Source organism: Rhynchophorus ferrugineus, unplaced genomic scaffold (assembly GCF_030347505.1).
Source record: "Rhynchophorus ferrugineus isolate W39M unplaced genomic scaffold, kcgeb_rfMv2 rfM6, whole genome shotgun sequence".
NCBI classification, from domain to species: Eukaryota; Metazoa; Arthropoda; class Insecta; order Coleoptera; family Curculionidae; genus Rhynchophorus; species Rhynchophorus ferrugineus.
In genome coordinates this window covers 29,622,619-29,649,554 of record NW_027472585.1, presented here as the reverse complement: position 1 = coordinate 29,649,554, position 26,936 = coordinate 29,622,619, and the positions used below count along the sequence as shown (strand labels likewise).

General features: G+C 32.7%; 1 protein-coding gene across 5 annotated transcripts in view; it reads left to right on the top strand.

The window, feature by feature from the left end:
• Lar (tyrosine-protein phosphatase Lar) overlaps nucleotides 1-26,624 on the top strand; it is a 1,580,452-nt gene extending 1,553,828 nt beyond the window's left edge. For 4 of the 5 annotated variants that reach the window (XM_076407753.1, XM_076407754.1, XM_076407752.1 and 1 more), the window contains 16 exons: nucleotides 9,341-9,451; nucleotides 9,505-9,780; nucleotides 9,836-10,120; nucleotides 11,958-12,058; nucleotides 12,118-12,310; nucleotides 12,471-12,758; nucleotides 14,319-14,618; nucleotides 19,039-19,178; nucleotides 19,889-20,091; nucleotides 20,148-22,723; nucleotides 22,781-22,932; nucleotides 22,989-23,176; nucleotides 23,611-23,842; nucleotides 23,923-24,203; nucleotides 24,266-24,401; nucleotides 25,632-26,624. In XM_076407753.1, coding sequence (XP_076263868.1) covers nucleotides 9,341-9,451; nucleotides 9,505-9,780; nucleotides 9,836-10,120; nucleotides 11,958-12,058; nucleotides 12,118-12,310; nucleotides 12,471-12,758; nucleotides 14,319-14,618; nucleotides 19,039-19,178; nucleotides 19,889-20,091; nucleotides 20,148-22,723; nucleotides 22,781-22,932; nucleotides 22,989-23,176; nucleotides 23,611-23,842; nucleotides 23,923-24,203; nucleotides 24,266-24,401; nucleotides 25,632-25,700 — 5,531 coding nt within the window. In that variant the 3' untranslated portion in view covers nucleotides 25,701-26,624. The remainder of the gene's footprint in view (nucleotides 1-9,340; nucleotides 9,452-9,504; nucleotides 9,781-9,835; nucleotides 10,121-11,957; nucleotides 12,059-12,117; nucleotides 12,311-12,470; nucleotides 12,759-14,318; nucleotides 14,619-19,038; nucleotides 19,179-19,888; nucleotides 20,092-20,147; nucleotides 22,724-22,780; nucleotides 22,933-22,988; nucleotides 23,177-23,610; nucleotides 23,843-23,922; nucleotides 24,204-24,265; nucleotides 24,402-25,631) is intronic. The other variant, XM_076407756.1, reaches the window with a different exon arrangement.
• Nucleotides 26,625-26,936: the final 312 nt, after the last annotated feature.

Sequence of the window (26,936 nt, the reverse complement as noted above, 5' to 3'; positions counted from 1 at the left end):
TGGACCTACTGCTTAACATGAGCTTCCAACCATGGTCCTCGGCGTTTAGCCTACCATCTGGCCAGTGATCAACTAAAGATAATTTCAGAAGACATCCAGTCGTACCCGCCTGGTTATTGGCCTATTGGATCATTTTCCTTGTCAGATTTTGCACTATTGCCATTTGGACAGTCATAATTATATTAGATACATAAATGTACGACCATGCCCCAACAGGATTCGAATCCACGATAGTAGGATGACCATCTTATTGCCTTGACCACTGCACTAACCAAGACAGCAGTTTAGACATTTATTAAAATACTGAATTATAAAAGATGTTAAGGATTTATACGTAGCGGTATTTAAAAATAACATCACTCAAAACTAATACCTTCTGAATGGCACACAACTATCTATTTGTCCAAAGTATTTGATGAAATTAACAACAAACGACTTCGACGTATTCCATTCTTCATCATGTTTATGCGAACTGTAATATAGCTCGTCCAATAAGCCATAATTTAACACTCAAAAATATAATTAATAAGTTATCTTCCATACGGTACTACTTGGGCAACTATTAGCTTCTTTTTTCAAGGAAGTCATTTTCTTGACTGAGCAATAATTTGCATGGACACAAGATGCGTTCAAAAGTCACGCCTTGAGCTTTAAAAAACCTTTGAAACCATAATTTTAAAAGAAATTAAATAACCACATAAAGATCCGCGTAAGAGAATAACCACAACTATAACTACATAAGACAAATCAAATATATAGGAAATTACCAAGAGGGACTTAATTGAAAAGTTGGACACTATTAATTGATTAAAATAATAATGAAACTGATTAAATCAAATCAATACGCAATAAAGTTATTCAAATAATTTTAACGATTTTGGATAAAAAATTCTACATGTTTACGTATACTTATGATTAATTGAAATTTATACTATGTATATACATTTAGCGAATAGCACAACGACTTTCGATATAAATTTCCATAATTGCATAATTTTTCCATCATAACTTGTATTAATATAATGGCTGCTATAATGGTAGCCGATATTTCGCAAAGGTTGCATCAACAGGGCAGCTTTGATACTGAGTTTTTCCTATTCAGGGTATTCTATACCAGGTCACTGGTATCGACAGTGAATTGTCTATCTAGTATGCCATATAGATTTATCTCACCCCCCATTTGTTGGACCTTTGAATGTGAATTGAGAATCTCAACTTCATCGAACTGGATGTTGTGTCCAGAATACATCGATTGTTTAGTGAATGTGGGCTCATCATCATTAACGCATTAGCCACCTAGTTCTCTTATGTTTTCTTCGCAAGGAATCGTATACACTCCTATCACTTTTAGCGAAATCTGAATTAGCTTTTGTTACTTTAAAACCAATGGATAATGTTGAAGCTAAATAATGAATTGATAAAAATTATGGAAACTATACACTAAATAAATCAAGTGCTGTTAATTGATGCTGAATTTAACAACAGTCGTAGAAGTACGAATTATGATATTAAACGATCTAAACTGGCCGATTTTGGGGAAAAAATCTCAGAATAATGTTTAAAATGTCATAGTACGCCTAGGTCAAAGAGATATTCAAAAAAAAAACAATGAATATTACATTGCCTTATTGAATCGACTAGGTGTAAAAATCAAGATAAAAATACAGAAGAAGCACCGCCTTGCCATCAAGGCAATGCGTTTTATCGCAAATCAATGACAATTCTGGTTAAATTGAATGAATTATTCTTGGAATTGCTTACCCAGCCACCGTACTATCCAGCACCTACTCCCAGTGACTACTTATTTTTTTTATAAAAATATAGTTTAAGGACAGAATTTTGGCATTGAAATTTCGAAGAATCATGTTGAAAGTGAAAGTTTTGAAGAATCATATTGGAAGCATAGAAATTAATGTGTCAAAATTGTGTGAATTCGTCACTATTTTTAATTTTTTTTTTTTGTTAAGCCGAATACTTTGATTGATGTAGACTTCTTGTAATGCTTTCCTTGTATTACACATTTTTAAATGTGTTTGTTTTTAGAAAGGCTAATTGGATAGGAAAATTTCGAACGGAATTTTTGTTACTTCAACGAAAACGGTAACAATCAGTAAATATTAATCCGACAAATAACGTAATATGCAAAATTTTAAGTCCCGACAATCCGACGTCTAATCAGTTCAGGAAGTAGCGAAATAAATCAGCGTTTGTTTTCGTTAAGCGTTCGTTTGTCTTATTAAAAGCCTTCCTTATCAATCAAGTCTCGTATTTAACAGTGCGGAGGCAGGAAGGCGGTTTCCTGCACGCCGCCAGTCACGTCCTAATAAAGTCAGACAGCCCGAGCGCTGCGAAACCGGGAACCGATAGCGTGGAAAACATGTTTTCCCCGGGTCGTTGCCGGAAACGGTTCTCAGGAATTTTCCTTTTCATAAATTTTCCATGCCCGATCAGGCGGTGTTTCTTCTTCGGTTTGCATATTGATTCGGCTCATGCCCATATCCGTACCGCGCGTTCAGCTTTCACCAACGATTCCATCTTCGGTCTATGTGTGTACACAAGGGTACTCGAGGCGTAAATTCGGCGACGACATTGAAGCGTGCAGCCAAAGTCGAGGAAAGTCAAGTTGTTGTAAAATTGGGCGTATTCATGTTTTAGAAAACACGATTTTTCTCAAAATAGTAATATATGAGGATTTGTCTTTCTGTTAATGTGGTAAACATTTTAAAGTAACATTGAATGCGAATCCATGCATTTTTAGTTGTACGTGCACGTACTGAAATATCAAATAAGTTTCTCTTCATCGGACGGACCGAAAGTGAGACACAAGAGCAATATTTTTGCAGCGTGTACGTCAGAGCACGCACGAGTAAAAAAACGCATGGATCCTGATATCAATGCAATCCTAAGCTAATTCCAGAGGCGTAAAAGGTTTGGAACTAATCGCTAGAAGCTACAATTAATGCAGTTATATTGGGAAAATGCTGGGAATACATCAAAAGATGTAACAAAATTATTTTTAGTCTAACAGTACTCAACCCCAAGCATCAAGACGAGTGAAAAAAGCATACATTATATTGGCAAACAATTTTGAAGCAATAATATAGTAATTTATATAATAATATATCTATTTATTTTTGAAATAATCAAACATTTTTATCAAATTTTATGTATGTTTGATTCAATGTTGAAAATATAGATCAAATCCAGTCAACATAGTTAAAACAAGAGAAAAAAGCCACCAGCATCGTTATATATAAAAGCAGTGAAAAAATCCTCTAAAAATCTCGAAATATGATCAACTATGATCCCTACTGCATTTTTGCTACTATTCTTGATCGGAAATCCCCATCAATTAATTGACTACCTCCAGCTTTTGCTCGACTTATTGTACATTTACTAGCCTAAAATGAATGGAAGATCGTACTTTTCAGCTGAAGAAAGTCTCCAATCCAGAAAAAAGTATCCGGTTAATACATCATTATTAATACAAAAATACGTTCTCTTTTCCTTGTTTGTTCCACTCTTCCACCTTGAGAGAAGTAGCCATTAGATCATTAACTCTTGTTCGAAAATTTAATCTTTTCAAAGTATCACTCTTCACTATTCTTGCATCCTACAAAATCTTGTCTAATTTCTTCTTCTCTTATTTTAATTTAACTTTTTCGACATCCACTCTCAACAAATTTTATATACACGTCACCTATAAAATAAAAATGAAATATTTGCTCTAAAATATATCATAGTTAAAATAAATATCTCATTATTACCAGTTACTATAGTTTTTGCTAGTATTCCTGATAGACAAACATCATTAATGAATTGACTACTTCCAACACAGCAAGTATAATTCTCTTCTCAGTCATTGTTATTGTTTTGAAGTCTGCTGCTATTTTGGGGTGAAATTTTGGCATATGTTGATTCCTATTTGATGTCGTTGAAAACCATTTGTTATAAATTTAGCAGCTAACATTCCCACTCTAAATAACATTTATGCTGTTTGCATTTTATAATTTTTAAAAATTTAACCGTGCATTCTGCGTATTTTAAACCTTTATTGTCCTTATTTTAAAACCAATGTATGTTAAACCCACAAAAATAACCATAAAATAATTATTATCCCTATAGAATTACTAATGTATCACAATATCTAAATATTATAGATTACTTTGTTATCTCCATCGATTAAAAAAGGAAGACAATATAATAATATAGTTTATTCTATTCTATAGTTTATTCTATGCAATATAGTGCGTATGCGCCAGATCCGCAATTATTTGCCAATAATGTATGCTGTCAAAAATATTTCATTCCGATTCTTACAAATATTAACATATAACCTACCTAAAGAGAGATGCAAAAATTGGATCGATTTACAAATAGTATCTAAAGCCGAGTAGTATTGCCTAAGCAGGATTAATTTCTAATCGCCTAATCGCCTTCTTCTAATCTATCACTTCTTCGATACTCCGACATATATTTTTAAAACAACTTTAGAATTTTACAAAATGTGAGAGAAATTTATAAAGAAAAAGCACTGTAAAATTTTGAAAAATAATCAGAAGGAAATTTCAAATTATACATAAAATGTTGGACACCACAAAAGAAGGGTATATTAATTCAACAACAATCTTTTAACTTTTTTAATTATTAGTTGCTCGCATATATTCTGATCATTTTTTCACTTTAAAAAGACATTTATCGAGAAAAATTTGCAGATTGACAGTAACAGTTTCATTCGGTTTGTACATCCCATAATACACTACACCTTGCTGATACCAGTTTATTCACAGCAACTCGTTGTAACTCCATTTTTTATTTCTAGTCGCAACATGTCACAGAAAACTCCTTTTTTAACCACAATTAGCAAGCAATGAAACCGCGATATTGAAACGGTTCGAAATGGTATTTTCAGTGAATGCGTATGGCCGCTATTTTCCCCCCATTTGGATCTTTTTCATTGCGTATTCATCGACTATTAATCTGTCCGAAAGTTCTTTGAGAGTTTGAGATGGGTTTTCGTCCAACAAGTCTTACAATTCATTGTCTTCGAACATTTTGACTTCCAGACCACTGTTCAAAATCACCTCTTTAAAATGATATATGCTGGAGCATCACCAAAAGATAATAAAAATAACTGATATCAAAAACGCAATTCTGAGCGATTAATGTCGGAATAACTTAATAACACTAAATGGAAAACTGTTATATAGAGAAATGTCATTAAGCCAAGTGTAAAACAATAAGGTTTATATAGTGTTGAATCTTACGGAGCCTTACAAAGACCCTAACAGGTGAGAAATAATAATGCCAAAATAACATAAAACCAAGCAATATGAAGCGAATATTTACTTAGCCCCTTACGTTGTGACTTTTAATAGTTTTTCTAACTCAATCTCCTGCAAATTCTCCTAGAAATGGGCATGCTTAACAACAACAAGATCATGCTTTTAAACGTAGTATAAAGTTCTAAAGTTGTTGAGACAATTATTTATTATATCTATCGATAAGTACCCTTTCCATTGTAAAATACCTTTTATATTAAAGTCTATATACAGAATATTAAAGAAGATATCACTAGATTGTTTTACGTGTCTTTAAGTGTTTATTATATATATATATATATATATATATATATATATATATATATATATATATATATATATATATGTATGTATATATATATATATATATATCATATATCATTTATGATGTATTTTCTTTTCCCCTACTTTCATTTACTAAAATATTATCTCACGGATAGACACTTGCCATAAAACAAGGTACTCAACAATCAGAACAATTCAACAACTGGTTCCAATACTGTGTATCCTATATTCAGCTGAACAAAAATCGCTATTGTCTTAGACCACGAATATCCAAAAAAAGCATCAAATAATCGGCAAGCACACCTCAATAAAGCTATTGTGGCTGAAAATATGACATTTTGTGTGTAGATATGTCCACCAATGAATATCAATAATTGTTAGCTCTCCCGCACGGAGGATAGTAAACATCTTCACATGCATCTAGACCGACGCCTAAAATGGAAAATTAGATATTTGCATAACGAAAATAATTTGGACTTAAAGTATATAAAATATGTTGACTCATCAAGCGCAAATCCAAGTTATCATTACATAAGCATTGATGTATGAATCAGTTAAACCAATTTGTTCATATAGAATCTAACCATGTTATACTGCTATCACGTCTAAAGTAGCCATCATTGAATGGTCCCAAGTATTGCGTGCCATTGTCCACGTATCTAATAAAGCACAGTATCCCTTTAAAACCCCAATGCACCCCAATGTACTTGCTAATCAGCTATATATAATGAGATGTAAATAGGAAAGTATGTGAACCAAAACTTTATAAGCCATCAGATCTGTTTAATGAACTTATATGGACTTTAGAATAAGATTTAAAACAAGATGTTGTACACAGAAAATCACTTAAAAATGATTAAATGAAGTTATTTTCTACATGTTTCTACATAAAACCAATAAATATAGGTCCACCAAGAATACCTGATGACATGTTTTTTAATATTAAACAGAACAGGTGACTCTAAATACAAAAATCCCTCAAAATTAATTCACAGTCTTACCAAAAAAAAACAAATAAAAAGCAAATAAACTGTTGTCATAGAACGTACATACAAGAGTACAAATTAATTCACTCCTAAATAGTGTTTTTTTTAATTTGTCAATATTTGAACAGGGGATCTGTGTACAGTACGTGTGTAGTAATTTTTAGTTGGAAATAATTCACTCGTAACGTTATTACTAAATAAATTTATTTAGGAGGAGGGCACGGAAAGAATGCCCTAATGAATATTTAAAGGGTGCTCAGGCTTAAGGGACTAAAAGCCGATGGTCAGAAGATTAAGAGATTTGCCTAATAGTACGCATGGATTCCTTAACTGGATTTTAGCACCCGTAGAATATAATCTAATTTCTATGACCATGCTAATGGGTTTATTGTTTCTCTAATGCGTCAAAGCTATATCTCCTTCATTATGGTGGCCATTTACTTAGTATTTGTATTAAGAGGGTCATTAGACCATTTCAATTATCGTTACAGGGCAATCGGCCATTATATTTTGATTAAAAACAAGTTAACGCATCAACTGTCTAATTATTTTAGAGTATCACATTGAATAATTGCTGGTTGATTACAATAATTTAAACAAAGTCAACGTTTATCAGACATTACTGTATGTATTACGATTAGTGGTCAGTTTAGTATACTACGTACTAAAAATTGTGATATTGATCACTTTTTAATAATATCTTAACGACCCTATTGGTCTGATTTAACTGCGTTATGACGGAAATCGTGAATTGAATGTTTATTGAGAAACTATTGAAAAATGAGAATTTATTGAAATTTATCAATTGCTAAACTATATAATAAAAATTTTTTCAGAGTTTAAGTTGGGATTGATTCAACACTTTTAAATCGTTGAACCCAAATCGACAATTGGAAAATACGCAGCAGCACCAGCAAAAGTTTCTAAAAGCCTTCGGCAGTAGATTTTTTCCAATCAAATAACAAAAGTAATAAATACCAGCTTGGTGTCGCAGTGGTAAAGGCGATGGGACAGTCCTCCTACTGTTGCGATAGCCGCGGGTTCGAATCCTGCTGGGGCATGGTCGTAAATTTATGTTTGTGATTGTTTAAAATTTGTGAATGTTCTAGGCAAGAGTGTAAAATCCGACAAAGAAAATGATCCCAGTCACGCCAGTAACCAGGCTGGGTAAGACCGAATGCCTTCTGGGATGATTTCTAAAGTTGGTCACTCGCCAGTCGGTAGGCTTTAATACTGAGGATCGTGGTTCAGAGCCCACGTTAAACTGTAGGTCCAGTCCAGATAAACCCATAGTTGGTAAAAGGAGACTTTAAAATATATATAAAAAAAGTAATAAATGTCGAAAATGCAATTTTGAGCGTTTTATAATTAGCAACTATATACACTAAATAAGCTTATGGTATGGAAAAATATTATTTTATGCAGAGAAATATCAAAACCATTAAATTTAATAGTTGTTGGTGCTGCGCATTTCAACAATAGATATCGCTTACCAAAATACATGAAAGTACCTACTAAATAACACCTAGATATACAAAAAACAAGCATATAACATCGAGAATATATCACATTTGGTTAAGGAATTAGTTATCAATTATGGCTAGTATATACTGGAAAATTTAACCATCACTGATTGAACAATACAAGAAACCATTTGACATAAGAGACTGAAAATAATGCACTGTATTCGCATTTAGCAAATTTTACTCCTAGTGACTGTTATTTCTTCTCTAACGTTATCTAAGAGTTAGTGCTCTAAAAACATGTAATAGTTATGTTTTTATAAAAGCCTCTTTGGAAAATGAAATATAACGATTAAAATTACAAGAAAAATAGGAAATCAAAAATATATCTAAAGCTACAAGACTTCTTATTTTATTCTATAAGAATATATCAAGAAAAACTAATCAAATATGGCTGTTCATAAACATCATCAGTTGAAATCTAATTCATATTCAGTCTTTGCCAAATAAATACCATCATTTCCATTATAATTTTTTTTTGGTGCACACTATATAAACATCACATTATTACACCAGATTCATAATTAATAAAAACTAAGATTTAAATCAAACCAATCAGTTAATTGCAAACAGGATGGAGCAGTACGACAAGCAACTATATTTTGTTTCTCATTTCGAACAGTTTCAAGTTCTGATTACTTAAATTCAACACTTGATACTACCTGTTCAAATAGCTATAAGTTTCTTTAAATATTCATTTAATATACACTTCACAATAAAATTTTCTAATAATTTGAATTCCAAGTAAACCCTTTTTATTGATCAGTGTTAATTTTATTGTACTTTATGTGAAAATGTTTAAATCACCACCGGGTAAATTGTTAAAGCACTAAGAGTAATAATAAAAAGAATTATATATGGAAACACTTATTAGACGCATCACTATAAAGGGCGGACTTTAAAAATAACAAATTATATTAAAGATTTCTTATATCGAGGGCTACATCTATCATTTTTTCCAATCAAACCATGTCGATGGACAACCAAAAGCCGTATGATGGAAAGTTGTTATGGAAAAATCTTGAAAGATCTCAATGATGTCTCAAAAAACAATCGAATACATGCATACGGCATGCTTGTTAATAATAGAAGTCCCTATATAGAACCTTAAAATAAAGAAGTTTTGTTAAACCCATAAGTTTATCATATCAGTATCTTTCTCGAAAAATCCCGTTCACAGCAAATTTAGGAACAGTATTTTAAGAAATATGTTTTTATATTTCAGGCGCATTACAAATTAAAAACAGTGAAGAAAAAGACCACGGAAAATATGAATGCGTAGCGGAAAATCCAATAGGAACTGATTATTCCAAGTTTGCCATTCTTTATGTTAAAGGTAAGACAACAATCTCGATATTATAACAGCATTTATCGCCAATGTTATTTCAGTGCGTCGTGTTCCACCATCTTTCTCAATCCCACCGCCGCAGATTAGTGAAGTAAAACTAGGCGATGACCTAAATCTTACTTGCGTAGCAGTTGGTTCTCCCATGCCCTTTGTAAAATGGCGAAAAGGGGCTACAGAAGAACTAACCCCAGAAGATAAATTACCAATCGGCAAAAATACCCTCCAACTGAAAAAGATCGAAGCTTCCGCCAATTACACGTGTAAGGCATCAAGCGCACTTGGTGATGTAGAAGCCCTAGCTCAAGTTAAAGTTCAATGTAAGTCCACATCATTTTACATTAACAAAATAATCTGATTTAATTGGGTTTTCAGCATTACCGGGTCCTCCAACAAATGTGCGGGTATCCGAAATAACAGCCACATCAGTAAGACTAACCTGGTCGTACACTGGCGCAGAAGATTTGCAATACTACGTTATTCAGTTCAAACCGAAATACGCTAATCAAGCCTATAGCGAGATCAGCGGCATTATAACAATGTACTACTCAGTTCGTAACCTCAGCCCTTACACTGAATACGAAATGTACGTCATTGCTGTTAACAACATCGGCAGAGGACCACCTAGCGCTCCTGCGGTTGTAACCACTGGAGAAACAGGTAAAATACCTTAATAAAAATTAAATTCGTTCAACTAGAACAACTAATATAGTTTAATTTGACAATAGATTTTTTAACAGGATAATGTCTCTAAATTGTTAAGTTATTCAATAAGTGTTTTTGTTCTATTGTGTTTAACTGTTTTCTGTAATCTAAATCCACAGACCATGTTAAGACGTTGCACAGTAATTTAGTTTATCATATAAAAATATGAATGTTACATCACAAAAGGCAAACTTTGGATGAGTTTGGTGATACTATGCGGCTGTATAAGTGATGGTCTAGTAGACTCACCCTAAGAGAATGTTATATCTGTCAAGAACCGTGCCCATATATCAAAAAGGTTTTCCCATGAAATAAATAAGTTTGGGGCAAAGTGGAAGGAATATGACATAAAGGATAAAGATACTCTGTGCAATAATGTTTCAGATGACGATCAACAATAACGAATTAATTCTCTAGACATTTTAGAACGAACTTTTTTCCAAATTTATATTTGCCTGAATTATGGCTATGATTATGGCTGTTCTCATCATATGACAACATTTCTACAAATATATTAAATTTTCAATTGTATAATAAAATATATTTCAAACCATAAAATCGTAATTCTCTTATCGAACCACAAAACTTATTGAATAATTTAATATCTCCATATAATAAAAAAACTCTAAATATACCATCAAACATGAAGAGTAATCTTATTCCAAATGAACATATTCTAATATTCGAACATACACTGACTCAATATAAATTCAGTAACAATATAAAAGTTCAATATACATAATGAATAACAATCATTGGAACTTGAACTTTCATTAAATTATAACCCATTTCAATTTTTCTCTAGAGTAATATTGAATTCGTTTGAAATGTTTTACTAAAGATATTACACCACCACAGAGTTAAAATATACGTGTATTCCTAAAAAATGTAAAAATGAATAAATTCGTTATAAAAATATGTGCAAAATTAATAAATCATAATCACAAGTTTTTTTTTACTAAATACTAAGCATACATAATTTGGGCCTGTGTTTTATTAGTCTGTCCTTACCATATTAATATGCAATAAAATCAAATGGAAACGATCTGATGAGTTTTTGCCATTTTCACGCAAACAATCGTATTTTTTGAGCGATACGGATTTTGAACATTTTTACTAACGTAAGTTCTAGGAGGATTTTTGTATTGTCCCACACCGCTAAATGTAGTTGACCAGCACCTGTTTCTTGTGGTAGAACACTCACTAGACGTTTTGAATTTACTAGACAGAATTAAAAACTTTTGAAAAATCAATCATCTTTTTGCCACATAAAAATATTGGATCACATAACTAATCTAATATCTTAATTTGATTGATTTTTCAAAATTTAATATGTATTTTATTTAGTGTATGTTTTGTAATTTGGTAATAAGTAAATAACAATTTTTTCCAATAAAAATAAGTTTAGTTTACATTTCACATAATTGAAACATAACTTAAAATTTCTGAAATTAGTATATATAACTTTAATATAATTTATGAAAATTTCTTTAAATATGTTTGTAATAATGATAAAATATGCATTTGAGTATCAATATACAATAACATTAACACTTTCTAAATATTTTTAAGTATTGTAAATAATGGCCATGAAACTAATGTACACTAAACTTATTTTATATATACTTAGTTATTGTTTCATCTAACTAAATAACTAACCCCTTTGTATGTAATTTTAGCTGACACTTCTTTTGGAGGTGCTAGTAAGTAATTTATTAATACTAACACATAATATATATATATATAAAGCATATTATTAGAATAAAAATTTAAATCAAAATGTCTGTTACAGAACCCGGAACTGCTCCAAGAAATGTTCAAACACGACCATTAAGTTCCAGTACCATGGTTATCCAGTGGGAGGAACCAGAGACGCCCAATGGACAAGTCACAGTATGATAATCATTAATAATCAACAGATTTTCAAGAAACTATTAAAATTGTTTTTGTAGGGCTATAAAGTTTATTATACGACCAACTCTCAATTACCGATGGCACAGTGGGACTCCCAAGTTGTAGACAATAATCAATTAACAACTATTAGTGAACTTACTCCTCATACGATCTATACTATTAGAGTACAGGCTTTTACTTCTGTAGGTCCTGGACCACTTAGTCCTCCAGTACATGTCAAAACACAGCAAGGTAATACTCATAAGATATTTTCTTCTACCTAATCATTTAATATGTTAATTACATTACATATATTCTGTCAAAAAATTTTGGGGAATAATCAATTTGCGGATTTATATTACCTACTACATTAATCATATATAGATTAAGAAGAGGTTCTTTATTATATTAGGCGTTCCAAGTCAACCCAGTAATCTGAGGGCTTCTGATATCGGAGAAAGTTCTGTTACACTTCAATGGAGCAAACCAACACATTCGGGCGAAAGTATAGTAAGCTACGAGCTGTACTGGAATGACACTTACGCCAAAGAGAAACACCATAGAAGAATACCAATTTCCGAATCATACACCCTAACCGGACTCTACCCCAACACCTTGTATTACGTCTGGCTAGCTGCAAGATCACAAAGGGGCGAAGGCGCCACGACTCCACCAATTCCCGTGAGAACGAAGCAGTATGGTAAGACATTGGGGGGATATAAACTAAGTACGCTTAGATTTAAATACGAATATAAATCGAACACATACACGTTTGACATCCGATTGAAATGATTAAGACAACAATGATTATCTAATCATTCAAAAGAAATATTTAGTAAACTTTCAGGCAATAATACGGACCAATGGAAGAACTGTATTAAAATCAATTAACTAACTTTCCTCAAAAAGAAAACGGATTAAAAAATACACAATTGCTACTTATTTGGTAAAGGTGATGGTAAACGTTTTCTTATTGATTTTTTAATACTAGAGTATACTAAGGTTATACTATTATAACTATTCTCTTCCAGAGTATACAAGAATACCCAGTCAATGATATTTGGTTCTATTGATTTACTAAATATTTCTTTATATATATTTTAGAAAAAAAAATGAAAAATATCAAGTTTATATATTTATCATGTGACAGTATGACCTTTTTATCTGTTTATCTCGAATTTTAGTATTAGAGAGTTTGCGAGTGTGAGTGTGCTATTTTGCATTTTAAGCATGCAGTAACTAGTCAGTGGATTATTAAGTTGATCAGCACCGCACCTGTACTGGCTATGTGAGAATTATAAGTGCTCTAAAGCACACTTTTTTGTTTTTAATATTGACTTTAAGTTGTTCTTACATGATTTGTTTCTATTTTCTGGTATTTTTGGTTCACTCTAATGATTTTTTTGTTCTGTGATAATAACTTTTACAGTGATTAAACCGGGATCATAGGTAAATTTATTAACATAAACAGTTATTCCTAGTTTTTGGTTTCAGCTCTCTATCAATACGCCAAGCTAATGATTCTTAACAATTGAGTTAATGTTAATATTCGCCATACTTGCTTATATTAACATTTTCTTAAAATTACTCACTTTCTTCAACACCGACACGACAAAGAAATCAATACAATCGTCTAGATATTAGACTCTATCTTGACTTATTTATTTATTTTATACGTCTTTAACTCAAATTAAATATTAACTTAAAGTACCATATTCAATACAACATATTAATGAAACTTATATAGTTAAAATAAAATAAATTATTGAGCAAAATCAGACAAAAAATCAAACTATATTGACATTCCCCTAACTTGTACCAACATTGTACTTGGGGTAGTGTTAAGATACAATGAAACTATAATTAATAACATTCCAATTAAAACTGAAACTACAGAACGATTGTACCAGCTATAGATGAGCTACAAATAAAAAGATGTAAAAACAAAATTTTAGTTAACTAGAATTTAAAATAGGAGGATATAAAAGATACTGATTATTTTGCTGACAAAATGGCGAATGACACATCTGCATTTAACTTGGATTGAATACAGGTTTGAGCTGCATAGCGAATAGATGTAGTTGAATTCAGAATAAATCAAGATACGAGCTAAACTAATATATTAACAACATCCCCTAAACATACACGCATACACATACACACACGTAAACACATAAAAGCTACGGTTCAGTTCTTGGCGTGACCACGCTCAAGAACCGAACTGGTTGGGCTTCCATTTAACAAAAATGGCCGCACGCAGTGCCGGGCGCGCCACCGAGTAATGTCCAAGGTGAAGCGGTAAGCCCGACAGCAATCAAGGTGCGGTGGGACCCACCACAGGCGAATAGGAGCACCGGCAATATTATTTACTACAAGCTGTGTTTCGTGGAGGCAGACCGTTCGGACAGCGAGGCGACCATAACCAAACTGAATGCAACCACTAATTTCTTGCTTGACGAACTTAAACGTTGGACGACGTATCGAATTTGGGTACTGGCCGGTACTTCAGTAGGTGATGGACCCGCCTCATACCCTATCACTGTTCAAACGCACGAAGATGGTACGTTTTCACTGTTAATAACTTAACCCGAGACAAAAACATATTTATAACGTTAAGCGATTTCGAAAAAAAGAAAATTATATTGGCCAGGTAGCACCAAGATCCGTTTCCGTTCAATGTTTACTAATACCGTAACCAGCAATATAAAAAATGCAAATCGCTTGGCGATCTTGGTGCTACCTCATTTAAGTAACGTTCAAATTGATCTTTATATATTCTTCCCCACCGATGACCAGCTTACATTAAGGGAAAGTAAGCTCTTCTAGTTTATCCTTAACCCTTACTTTCAATCCTTGTTTTGTTTTATTTTTCGTATTATTTTCTTATTTCGAATCGTTTATTTTTTCCTATTAGTTACTTAAATTGTATTTTTTTATTATTTTCAAGTAAAAATATCAACTTCACTATTATGGGGCTGTATTTCTATTTATTTCAGTATACACCAAAAGACAGAAGATTTATTAGGCTTTTATTTAAAGTAAAAATGAATTATTTTAATGTAGATGTTTGAAACATGAATTCACATTATAACTACATTTAAATTCAATTCAATGGAAGCCGCATTTACGGAATTTCTTTTCTGATAGCAATTCTATACGGTTTACTTTTAGATTTAAGCTTTGTTTATACGAACACCTGTTAGCCGAGTTTTTTAGTATTGTTGTCATACATTTAGTTTGCCTGTTTGCTCCATATTTTAATAAAAATATATTCAAACACCTAGTTTGGATTTGCATTTGGCAAATCATTTTAAAATATAATGATATTTTTACATACTAAACAAATACATACAAATATTAATAATTTTATACTGTAAATTCAATATTCGTAAAATAATTGTTATTCGACATTTTTACAAATATAAACAATAAATTGTATACAATAAACAACTATTTTTACTCACGTTTTTCCATCATCACCTGTTTAACACCATCTATATCACCAAGTCAACTATATTATTAATTATACAACTATTTGAAAAAACTACAAATTCAATGTCAAAGTGTATTCTGTTTTTTTCGCCCTCTGGTGTTATAAATTAGAACTAACGATGTTTCGTAGTCAAATCGTATAGCCGTGGATATAACTATTGTTAATAATATAAATGCATCCCTAATTTTTGTGAAATTGTTGTTGATAATTTTATTTGGAATATTAGTAGATATAGTTTTTATTTTTGACATATCCCAAGTGGTATGTAACTGAAGTGACATTATTTTTTCTAACCATTGCAGCCCGCCTAGGAAGGATTTTTATAGCTGGCGTTTTTTGACATTTTTTTACAGCTATTTTTCCCTGAATTTTTTTTGGCGGGGAACATCGACTGGATTTTGTACCTGACATTTTTTAACCAGTATTTTTAAAATATGTTTTCTGTCTACAAAAGCGTTTGCAGGGGCATAAGAGAGGTTTTTTATAAAACGAATTTTGCAACGTACTTTTTTAATATGTGAATGTTTTTTCGTTACACGTATATAGTTTATTTATTTGTTTTTTAATATCGGATAAGATTTTTTATTACTGTGCATTATTTTTCGTTTTATGTTCATTTATGATTGTTTAGCTACTCACGTTCACATGTATTGATTGCTTTTTTCACTATTTTTCACACTCGCACTGAGTTGTAATGCAATGGCACAGTTTTTAAGTCACAAACGGCACTTTTTCGTTGATTTTGCGTTATTTTCAAGCACAATTTTTGGTATTTTAGTCACAGTCGATCCTTGCATGACATTTTTACTTTATCGTTTTCCCACCCCAGATAAAAGACTGGAAAAAGTTTCTCGCATTCATCCAGATCAGAAACGATCTAACTGTAGTGTGGGGAATAACTTTTTCCACGATATCCCTTTCGTCCCATCCCGGTTTCCTTCTGCTAGGCACCTCACTGCAGTAGGGGACATGCGCACTAAATTGGCACATCTAATTTCACTTACTTACTTATGTGTAATTCACACTTGCACCGAATTTTATGTGTGACTGAATGGTTGATGATTGATGATTTGTTTCATTTGTTAATGCATATGTTTGCGGTTTAAGTAAACTTACTTTTAGATATCACTGCTGATAATCAGTTATGTCTATAGTTTGTGATTTTTTGAATCAGATATCTCGTATGAATTTTTCTGTTGTATATGTATTTCTTTTCTATTTTATTCAGATATTATATAGACAATTTTACATTTACTCACAAAATATACCTGAAAGCGTATCCATTAATGATGCAAAAATGTCTATGTATTTGAATAATTTATTAAATATTTTGCTACACCTAAAAATCATACATAATGCAATATTAATAGAATAGGACATGTTATTATTTATATATTTTTATTTTTACATACTTACTATACATGTATTATTAAATAATGAAGTATTATTTAGAAAATGAAGCCATTACAGATATTTAATGTTAATGGATCAACTACTAAGCAACTTACTAATTTTAATTTTTATCTAAAAAACTGGTATAACCTCATTAATTAATCGATAGTCAATAGTTCCCAACACCTAACGAATAATTGCCATAACTACTACATCGTCGAAGCACCAGCAACAAGCAGCCGATTCACGTCATCAATCTTTATGACGTCAGGACTTCACAATATTGCCACATCAAAGTTGACTAATTATTATCACTAATGTTTTAAAGAATTTTGCAGAAATTAGTTATATGTTTCGATGCATCAGACAACATTCTGTCTCTTTTTATGATACTACTTTTTCCTGCCGTTTTTTAGGTATAGTTAATTAATTTTAAATTTATATGAACGCCATACACTTAAATTTTTCTTCCGAACATACGAATTATCAGTTCGAAGGCTATTCATTGGAAACCTATAGGTAAGCAGTTAAAGAGACATATACTGTAAAATAAACCGTATAATCAAAAGATGACACTAGTAAACCATAATCTGACTTAGACTAAAAGGAAGTATTTTTTATATCAGATTAAATGCATTAAAAAAATCAATGTTAGAAACTATAAATATTCATTCAAATATTCAACTGCAAACAATGTAGGTAAGTAAAAGTGAATAAGGAAATAATATTTTGTACATTGATTAAAATAAAATAAAAAATTCTGTTAAAATTATTATTAACCTTATTATAAAAACACTCAAAAGAGAAAATCAAGGTATAAAAATCAAATGATTAAAGTAATAATTAAATATTAATTAACAACTCATAATTTTATTATATGATTTTACGGAAAGTTGTATCTTAAACTATTATGTATACATTTATTAATATTGGTGTAGCAACATATTTAATTCGTATATAAATTTATTAAAGAGTGAAAGATATAGGTGGACATTGAGAATTGACCTAAAGGCTATTTTCTAACCAAATCAGAAAAAGAAATAGGTAAAGTAGTGACATGTACATAAACTACTAGGCTATAACAAAGGTGCTATAATCTAAGCACCGGCTTCGGCGTTTGTGACGCATTTGAATACCAATATACCATTATTAGAACCAGTACTGTATGATGGTACCTACTAACAACTTTTTTTTGCTTAGTGATCGACTGCATGTTGTGGTTGGGCCGAATCGGCAATTTTTGGTGCCCATCCAGCACTAAAACTGTGCAAGTGATCAACCCAGACGAACATCACAATTTTTTACACATTTTTTGCAGCCAACGAAAACCCGAACCCGACCTACGACCCCCCACACCCCGCCTCTCCCCCCCCCCCTTGTCGTCCCTATCCCGCCAGATTCTCCACCGTGACCTTTTTTGAAACGGTTTTTATATAATTTTTTTTGAAATCACTACATGTGTGTGAGTAAACAACAACAAAGACAAAACAGATGAGATAATTTTGAAAACCTCCAAGCATTTTTGTAGCGGAGAAAAATATTATGTGAATTTTTTGTGTGTTGATAGCAGTAGCATTTTAACACTCACTATTTTGTATTTTTTCTTGACTTTTTTGCTATACTCGGCCCGACAGTAAGGAGGAGTGAGTATTTTTTACTGTTGTGTGCTAGTAGTGACATTAGGTTTAATTAAGTAGATTAATTTTGTGCTTTTGTTTTTTGATGCCGCTGTCGTTTTTTGACGAGATGATTTTTTTTGTTGAATTTTTTGATAAGCGACAGAAAATGTTAAGCAAGCCGCCAAGGATACGTTTTTTCCACTATCGTATAGGAATTTTCCCTTTTTTTAACAAATTTTTTGCTACTATCTCTGGGAGGAGGTAAATATGTGCCCTGTTTCTGTGTTGTTGGTATTCAAATGTCCAAAAGGATGTTAAACAACCGAAATGTCAAAAAGTCAAAAACGTGTGATGTGCCCGCATGTTAAAAACAATCAAACAAAAAAAAAAGAAAATAAGAAAAAAGAACAAAAGAAAACAACAAATTTTACTACGGTCCAAGTGCAATTTCACTAAACTCGATTTAATTTTGACAGTGCCCGGGAATCCGCAAGACGTGAAAGTAACGCCAATTAATTCCACCACCATTAAAGTCAATTGGAAACCTCCCCAAATCAGGGATAGGAACGGTATTATTTTGGGTTATCACGTCCATGTTCAGGAAACGAAAGAAGAGGTATATTTTTCGATTATTATCGTTAACGATATTGTTGTTAAAATAATTATGGGAAACATTAAAACACGTATTCTAAAACATAAAAAAACATAATAGGGTCCATGAATATTGTTCAACAACTGTCTACTAATCTAACTATTATTTATTTCTATATATTTCAATAAAAATAATTATCTCTGATATAATATTTTAGGATTTCTTAAGAATGTAAACATTTCTGTACAATTATTGTAAATACAAAAGGGTAAATAGTCTAAAAGAAGTTGGTTTGAATGCAAAACGACTTGCCAAAGTTTATCTGCTTAATCTTCTACAAGGGCTCGAATTAATATTTATATTAGGCGGATTGATTGAAGAATCAGTTTCAATTGAATATATTTCAATTGAAAAACATCAAAAGCAGAACAACCGTTAAATAAACACACACAAAAAATATTGTAAAACCTATTAAACGCTAGTTAAAAAATATTGACATTCTTAAGATATCTAAAAATGGGTCGACCAATAGCTGTTTTATACTATACAGCAATAAAAGCATATTCAAATGGCAATAAAATTATCTCTTTAAGACTATTCAAACATGTTGAGTATTTTTAAAAGTTCTAATTCTTTGGGATATTCTTTTATGACAGTGATTGGAATAATAACAATAATACTACTAGAACCTATAAATTAATCATAATGATACATATATTTCGATTTAATTTTAGAGCAAGAATTACCTGAATGAACCCATGAGATTCGACGTGTTCGGCGACTCCGTTCTGGAATTGAACATTACCAGCTTACAACCAGACACCACTTATGCCGTTCAAGTTGCCGCCCTAACACGGAAAGGTGATGGTGATCGAAGCAACCCTGTCAAAATTAAGACCCCTGGTGGCGTCCCGAACAGACCCGGCTTAACATTAAAGTACGCTTGTTACTTTTGATTTTCTTGTACTCAGAAATAAATGTTTCTTTTTGTAGAATCATTGAACGAGAACCAACTGTGACTATCGAGTTGGAATGGTCTAGACCATCTCAGACCTACGGCGAATTGAAGGGATATCGTTTACGTTACGGTGTAAAAGATCAGCTGTTGAAGGATGTTCAACTTAAAGGTGTTCAAACGAACAACTATCGCATCAACGATCTGGAACGTGGAGTCGAGTATGAATTTAGAGTGGCCGGGATCAATCATATCGGTACTGGTCAAGAATCTATTAAGTACATGCGTACTCCTGAAGGACCACCAACTGGACCGCCTACCAACATCACCTATCGCTTCCAAACACCGGATGTTGTTTGCGTCACGTGGGATCCACCGACTAGAGAACACCGTAACGGACAAATAATGAAGTACGACATCGAGTTTCATAAAAAGTCCGATCACAACAACATCATCATACGTAACGTCACCAAAACAAAAGCGGTTTTTACCAATTTAGAAGAAAACACAGAATATGTGTTCCATATTAAAGCCTACACCAGTCAAGGTGCCGGACCCAACAGCGAAAAACAAACAATAACCACAGACAAAGACATCGGACGTGCTCCACTATCCGTAAAAGCTGTGGCTACATCCGAATCAAGTGTTGAAGTGTGGTGGGAATCGGTACCCTTAAGAAATAAAGTTATCGGATATCAAATATTTTACACCATGACCGCCGTTGAAGATCTGGATGAATGGCAACAGAAATCCGTGGGACTCACTACATCAGCCGATCTGGTTAACTTAGAGAAGTACGCTCAATATGCCATCGCTGTAGCAGCCAGAACCAAAAGCGGTCTTGGACGACTATCGGAGAAAGTAACAGTGAAGGTCAAACCCGAAGATGTTCCACTTAATCTAAGAGCTCACGAAGTAACCACTCATTCCATGACATTGTCCTGGTCGCCACCGATCAGACTGAATCCAATCAAATACAAAATATCCTTCGATGCTATTAAAGAATTCGTCGACTCCCAGGGTATCACGCAGACTCAAAACATTCCTAGAATTGAAATTGTCTTAAATGACGACATCAAATCTCACACTATCAACGAATTGTCTCCATTTACCACCTACAATGTAAACGTTAGCGCTATACCTAGTGATAACTCTTATCGTCCACCAACTAAAATTACGGTAACAACTCAAATGGCTGCACCACAACCAATGGTGAAACCAGATTTCTATGGGGTAGTGAATGGTGAAGAGATCCACGTAATTTTGCCGCAAGCTTCGGAAGAATACGGCCCTATCAGCCACTACTATTTGGTGGTAGTTCCCGAGGACAAATCGACAATATATAAGAATCCAGACCAGTTTCTCACAAACGATCTCATTGCCAATATCGAGAAAGTGCCTGAAGATCCAAACCTACCTTATATCGCTGCCAAATTTCCTCAAAGAAGCATTCCATACACATTCCATTTGGGCACTGGAGAGAGCAATGACGACCTAGTGAACTACAAGCTTCAACGGGGGAAACGATATAGAATATTTGTTCGAGCAGTGGTAGACACTCCACAAAAACATCTTTATACCAGCAGTCCATTTTCCGAGTTTCTTTCACTGGATATGAATCCTCCACCACCTGGAGATCCACCAATCAGGCCCAATCCGAACGCACCAACTGATAACGATGTTAAAGTGAGCTCTAAAAGAAAAGAGGCTACATATCTTTGGATTATTGGACCTGTGATAACGGCTATACTGTTGTGCTCTATATTAGTTATTTTGTTTGTTTGGAGACGTAGAAGACAACCGTGTAAAACGCCTGATCAAGCTGCTGTTACCAAACCGCTTATACCCGCTGATTTAAATAGTAGCATTGCCCCCAGTGATCCGGTGGAAATGAGACGACTGAATTTCCAAACTCCAGCCATGATATCACATCCCCCTATTCCAGTGTCAGAATTATCAAATCACATTGAACGGCTTAAGGCTAATGACAATCTTAAATTCTCGCAGGAATATGAGAGTATTGAACCTGGACAGACGTTTACATGGGAGTTTTCTAATATGGATGCGAACAAACCGAAAAATCGTTATGCTAACGTTATATCATATGATCACAGTAGAGTTATTTTGCCTACTGAGGATGGAAGAAGAGGTTCCGACTATATCAATGCTAATTATTGCGATGGATATAGGAAACACAATGCTTATGTAGCCACCCAGGGTCCTTTACCAGATACGTTCGGCGATTTTTGGAGAATGTGCTGGGAATTGAAATCAGCTACGATTGTCATGATGACAAAACTGGAAGAACGGACTAGAATCAAATGTGATCAATATTGGCCATCTCGAGGTACAGAATTGTATGGTTCATCTATGTCAGTTTCTATAACTGATGTTCAAGAATTGGCGACTTACTGCATTCGAACATTCCAAATACAGAAAGAAGGCAGTCCTGATTTCAGAGAAATAAAACAGTTGCAGTTCACCGCATGGCCCGATCACGGAGTACCCGATCATCCAGCACCGTTCTTGCAATTTTTACGACGGGTACGCACTTTAAATCCTTCTGATGCTGGTCCGATTATTGTGCATTGCTCCGCTGGAGTAGGCAGAACAGGTAATACTCAATTAGTTTATAACATATAGTACCTCAATTGAACTAAAATTGTTTTAGGCTGCTTTATTGTTATTGATTCAATGTTGGAAAGGATGCGCCACGAAAAGACTGTTGATATTTACGGACACGTGACATGTCTACGAGCTCAGCGAAACTACATGGTGCAAACTGAGGATCAATATATTTTCATTCATGACGCTTTATTGGAGGTAAGTTGCCAATTTTGCATTGCATATTAAACCATTTTTAATATGCCATTTTTCAGGCCTACATCTGTGGATTGACTGAAGTCCAAGCTAGAAACCTACATTCGCACATTCAGAAGTTGATGCAATTGGAACCTGGAGAGAATATTACTGGAATGGAGCACGAATTTAAGAAACTGAGCAACATTAAGACTGATTCTTTGCGTTTTGTTACGGCAAATTTACCATGCAATAAGCACAAAAATAGGTAACTTTTTATAGAAGATTTTATTTGTTAATGTATTATGTTGAAGATATTTAAGAATCATTTTCTACCACACTAGAATAATTTTTTTGAAGATATCATATTTTTAAACAATGAATATAGTTCAGCTATCTTTCTTACTTTCAGGAAGTATGAACACAAAATATAAACATCAAAAATTAAACATGTATACATTTTGTTTTAATTGAATAATTTATTTTTTTATCTTTGAAGATAAATATTTTATAATTAGATTGATATACCCATCATTGTATGCATTCATATAATATAATTATCATTACTTGCATAGTAAGTTATTAATTTATTACAAATTATCAATAGACAATGCATATGAATATAATACAAATAATATATTTCTGAAGATATTATTTTATATTTCAAAAACAATAATTATTAATTGACTTATTTCCTTATAGATTAGTACATATCCTACCGTACGAAAGCACTAGAGTTTGTTTGCAACCAATTAGGAACATTGAAGGATCTGATTACATTAATGCAAGTTTCTTGGATGGTTATCGCTATCGTAAAGCCTACATAGCCACCCAGGGACCATTGCCGGACAGTACCGACGATTTATGGAGAATGTTATGGGAGCATAACTCCACCATTATTGTCATGCTCACTAAGCTGAAGGAAATGGGAAGAGTAAGTTTAACATATCTAGACTGTTAACATATCTTAATGACTTAATTACATTACTAACATAATAATCATAATTATTTTAGGAAAAATGCCATCAATATTGGCCAAGCGACCGTTCTGTGCGTTATGGATGTTATGTTGTCGATCCCATCGCAGAGTATAATATGCCCCAATATATTTTGCGCGAGTTTAAGGTAACGGACGCTAGAGACGGTTCTTCGAGGACCATGAGGCAATTCCAGTTTACCGACTGGCCAGAACAAGGAGTTCCAAAATCAGGAGATGGATTTATAGATTTCATCGGTCAAGTTCATAAAACTAAGGAACAATTCGGACAGGATGGGCCCATAACTGTTCATTGCAGGTAAATAATAGACCACTTTATGTGTTTAATCGATATACATTAATTTATTTGTTATATTGCAGTGCCGGAGTCGGTCGAACTGGCGTGTTTATTACACTAAGTATAGTTCTGGAAAGAATGCAGTATGAAGGAGTAGTTGATGTGTTCCAGACGGCTCGAATACTACGAACTCAACGGCCAGCTATGGTACAGACTGAGGTGGGTTTTCGTTTCACAAATCCGTATCTTAATTCAAACATTATTTTCTATTTTACATTTTTACATCTATTTTTATTAAGTATATTAGGTGCTTGCATGTATTTTAATCAGAGATATCTATTAATAAAAATCCACCTATACTTGCTGTTAAATTCTATGTTTAAAACATTTCTCTACATAAAATTACAGTTCTGCATTTGGAATTATTGAGCTATTAATTGTATACAGACGCTCATGGAACGCTCGATACTGCTCGAACATTAATTACTTTTGTTTGATTTGAAGACATCTTTTGTGGAATGATATCATGATGATTTTTAAAAAAACTTATAGTGATGCTGCTTAGTCATGTTCCTATTGTTGGTTTTGGTTTCAATGACTTTAAATATGGATATGGCAAAGGCACAGAATGACTTGGAGGATCAAAAAGCTTGAAGATAATCCCGCTCAAACTCTCAATAAACTTACAGACAGCATAGCAGTTAAAGAATCAACTATTTCGAGAATTTGATGTGAGGATGGGAAAGATCCATAAGGAATATTTATATATAAGAGTATTCACCACTGCCACGCTAAGAAAGATGAATTCTTCGCTATAACGTAACGGGACTGGTGATGAAAAATTACTTTACTACGACAATTCCAAGTGCAAGATTCAAAGTTATAAATTCTTACTGTGCACGTGGTGCAGATATCAGCAAAGTGTATTGTGTTCTAAAACTGAAATTGAATGAAAATGTTACTGCATATATCTACCAACGTCAAATAAATATATTAATAAATAATGAGCAATAGACGCTCATTCATTCTCTTGTATGATAACACTCAGGAAACACATTTGCCGCTCGAATGACAATTTTTTGCGAACCCAGCGTACTCACCAGACATAGCGTCTTCTCATTAACACTTGTTCGGATCGATAGGACATAGCTTGGTTGGTACACAATTTTAATATCCCGAAAAAGTGGAAAAATTGTTGTTGCCCGAAATGTGGAAAAATATAGACAATTATAGAAAATACCATATAAATATAAAATATTAATAATTGTACCGAGTTTCTCAATAAATGCCTTTTTAAACTTAAAAATTTATCATTATACATGAAAGCACCTCATACAAAATATGAATTAATCAATTTTTGAAAAGCAAAAATGTAAATATTATAGTTTCTTTTATTTTTATTTTTATGAGATTAAGTAATAAAATCTATTGATGCAATATTTTTAATAGGATCAGTACCAATTTTGCTACAGAGCAGCCCTTGAGTACTTAGGCTCGTTCGATCACTACACTACTTAAATCATAGGCAGACGCTGCCACTCCGACTGGACAGAAGATGACAATAACTGCCTCAAACCCAAAACAACCCACCCTGTTCAATATATCATCAAGCGTTGCGTTCTGGACGAGATCTTCTGTTACAAGTTGTAAATGTTGAAGCAGTGCGAACTATATGTGCCTACCGTGCGAAAATACTTAAGAAATATATATATTGTAAGAAAATTTAACAGATGTATAGTAAAAGAAAGAAATTTGAAAACAGAAATGTCCCAATGTGCACAACATTTTTAGCGAATACTATTTTTAGTATTTTGTATTAACGTGCAATTTCTTGAGGTGTCTAAATGCGTTGCCTAGTTGAAATGACGACCTTGTCGTTTACTATATGTCACTTGTATTCATTATTATCTTTTCTTTGAACCGACATAATTCATTTGTAGCTCCTTTACGCCCAATCCTTTGAAGATCTCCTGTTTCCCTATATACATCATATTACATAATCTTACCTTACTTATTAACTTGCCATTTTGTACTATTTTTAATTTGTAATTGTATGTCTCATTGACTTTGTTACCTCTACATATCGTCATAATGTTATGTATTACATTTTTTAGAATCTCTTTGTATAATATCAAATGTTTTGTCTATTTTTTTAAGCATATTCCATTGTCAGCAGTTTTGATATAAAATTCACTAAAGTGTAAACTTACATGCTGCTATATATTTTAGTTTAGTATCCATATAAGGAATGTAATTTTTTAGATAATAATCTTTTCGTTGGTCAGCTTTATTATTCATTCGAAGCTGACTATCCCGACTGATTTAATTATCCATTGGTGTAATTAAAAGTTTTGTTTGTAAATTATGGAATCACCCGTTGTAGCACATGATGAGTAAAAGAGATCTTGAAAAAAAAAAAATAAAAGACAAATCTAGATTTTAGTTGGTGTTTTAATTATTGAATTTTCCAATGACAGGTATGGTTTGTTTGTTTTAAGCGGTTAATGAGGTATTAACGAGTTATTTGGCTTTGATTTAAGTTAAAATATTTATAAAAACTTGGGATGGAATTTGTTGAAAGGCTACTTACTCTGAGTATTAACATGCTGTAGGTTGCCTGGAGCTCCTTGAATATTTTATAATAATTTGTTTTGAAACGCGCTACTACATTCTGTATCCAACTAACAAAACAAGTTATAGACAAAATTCAATTATTTTTTTATCTTCAAAATAGGTTTGGCTTCTTTGAAGAAA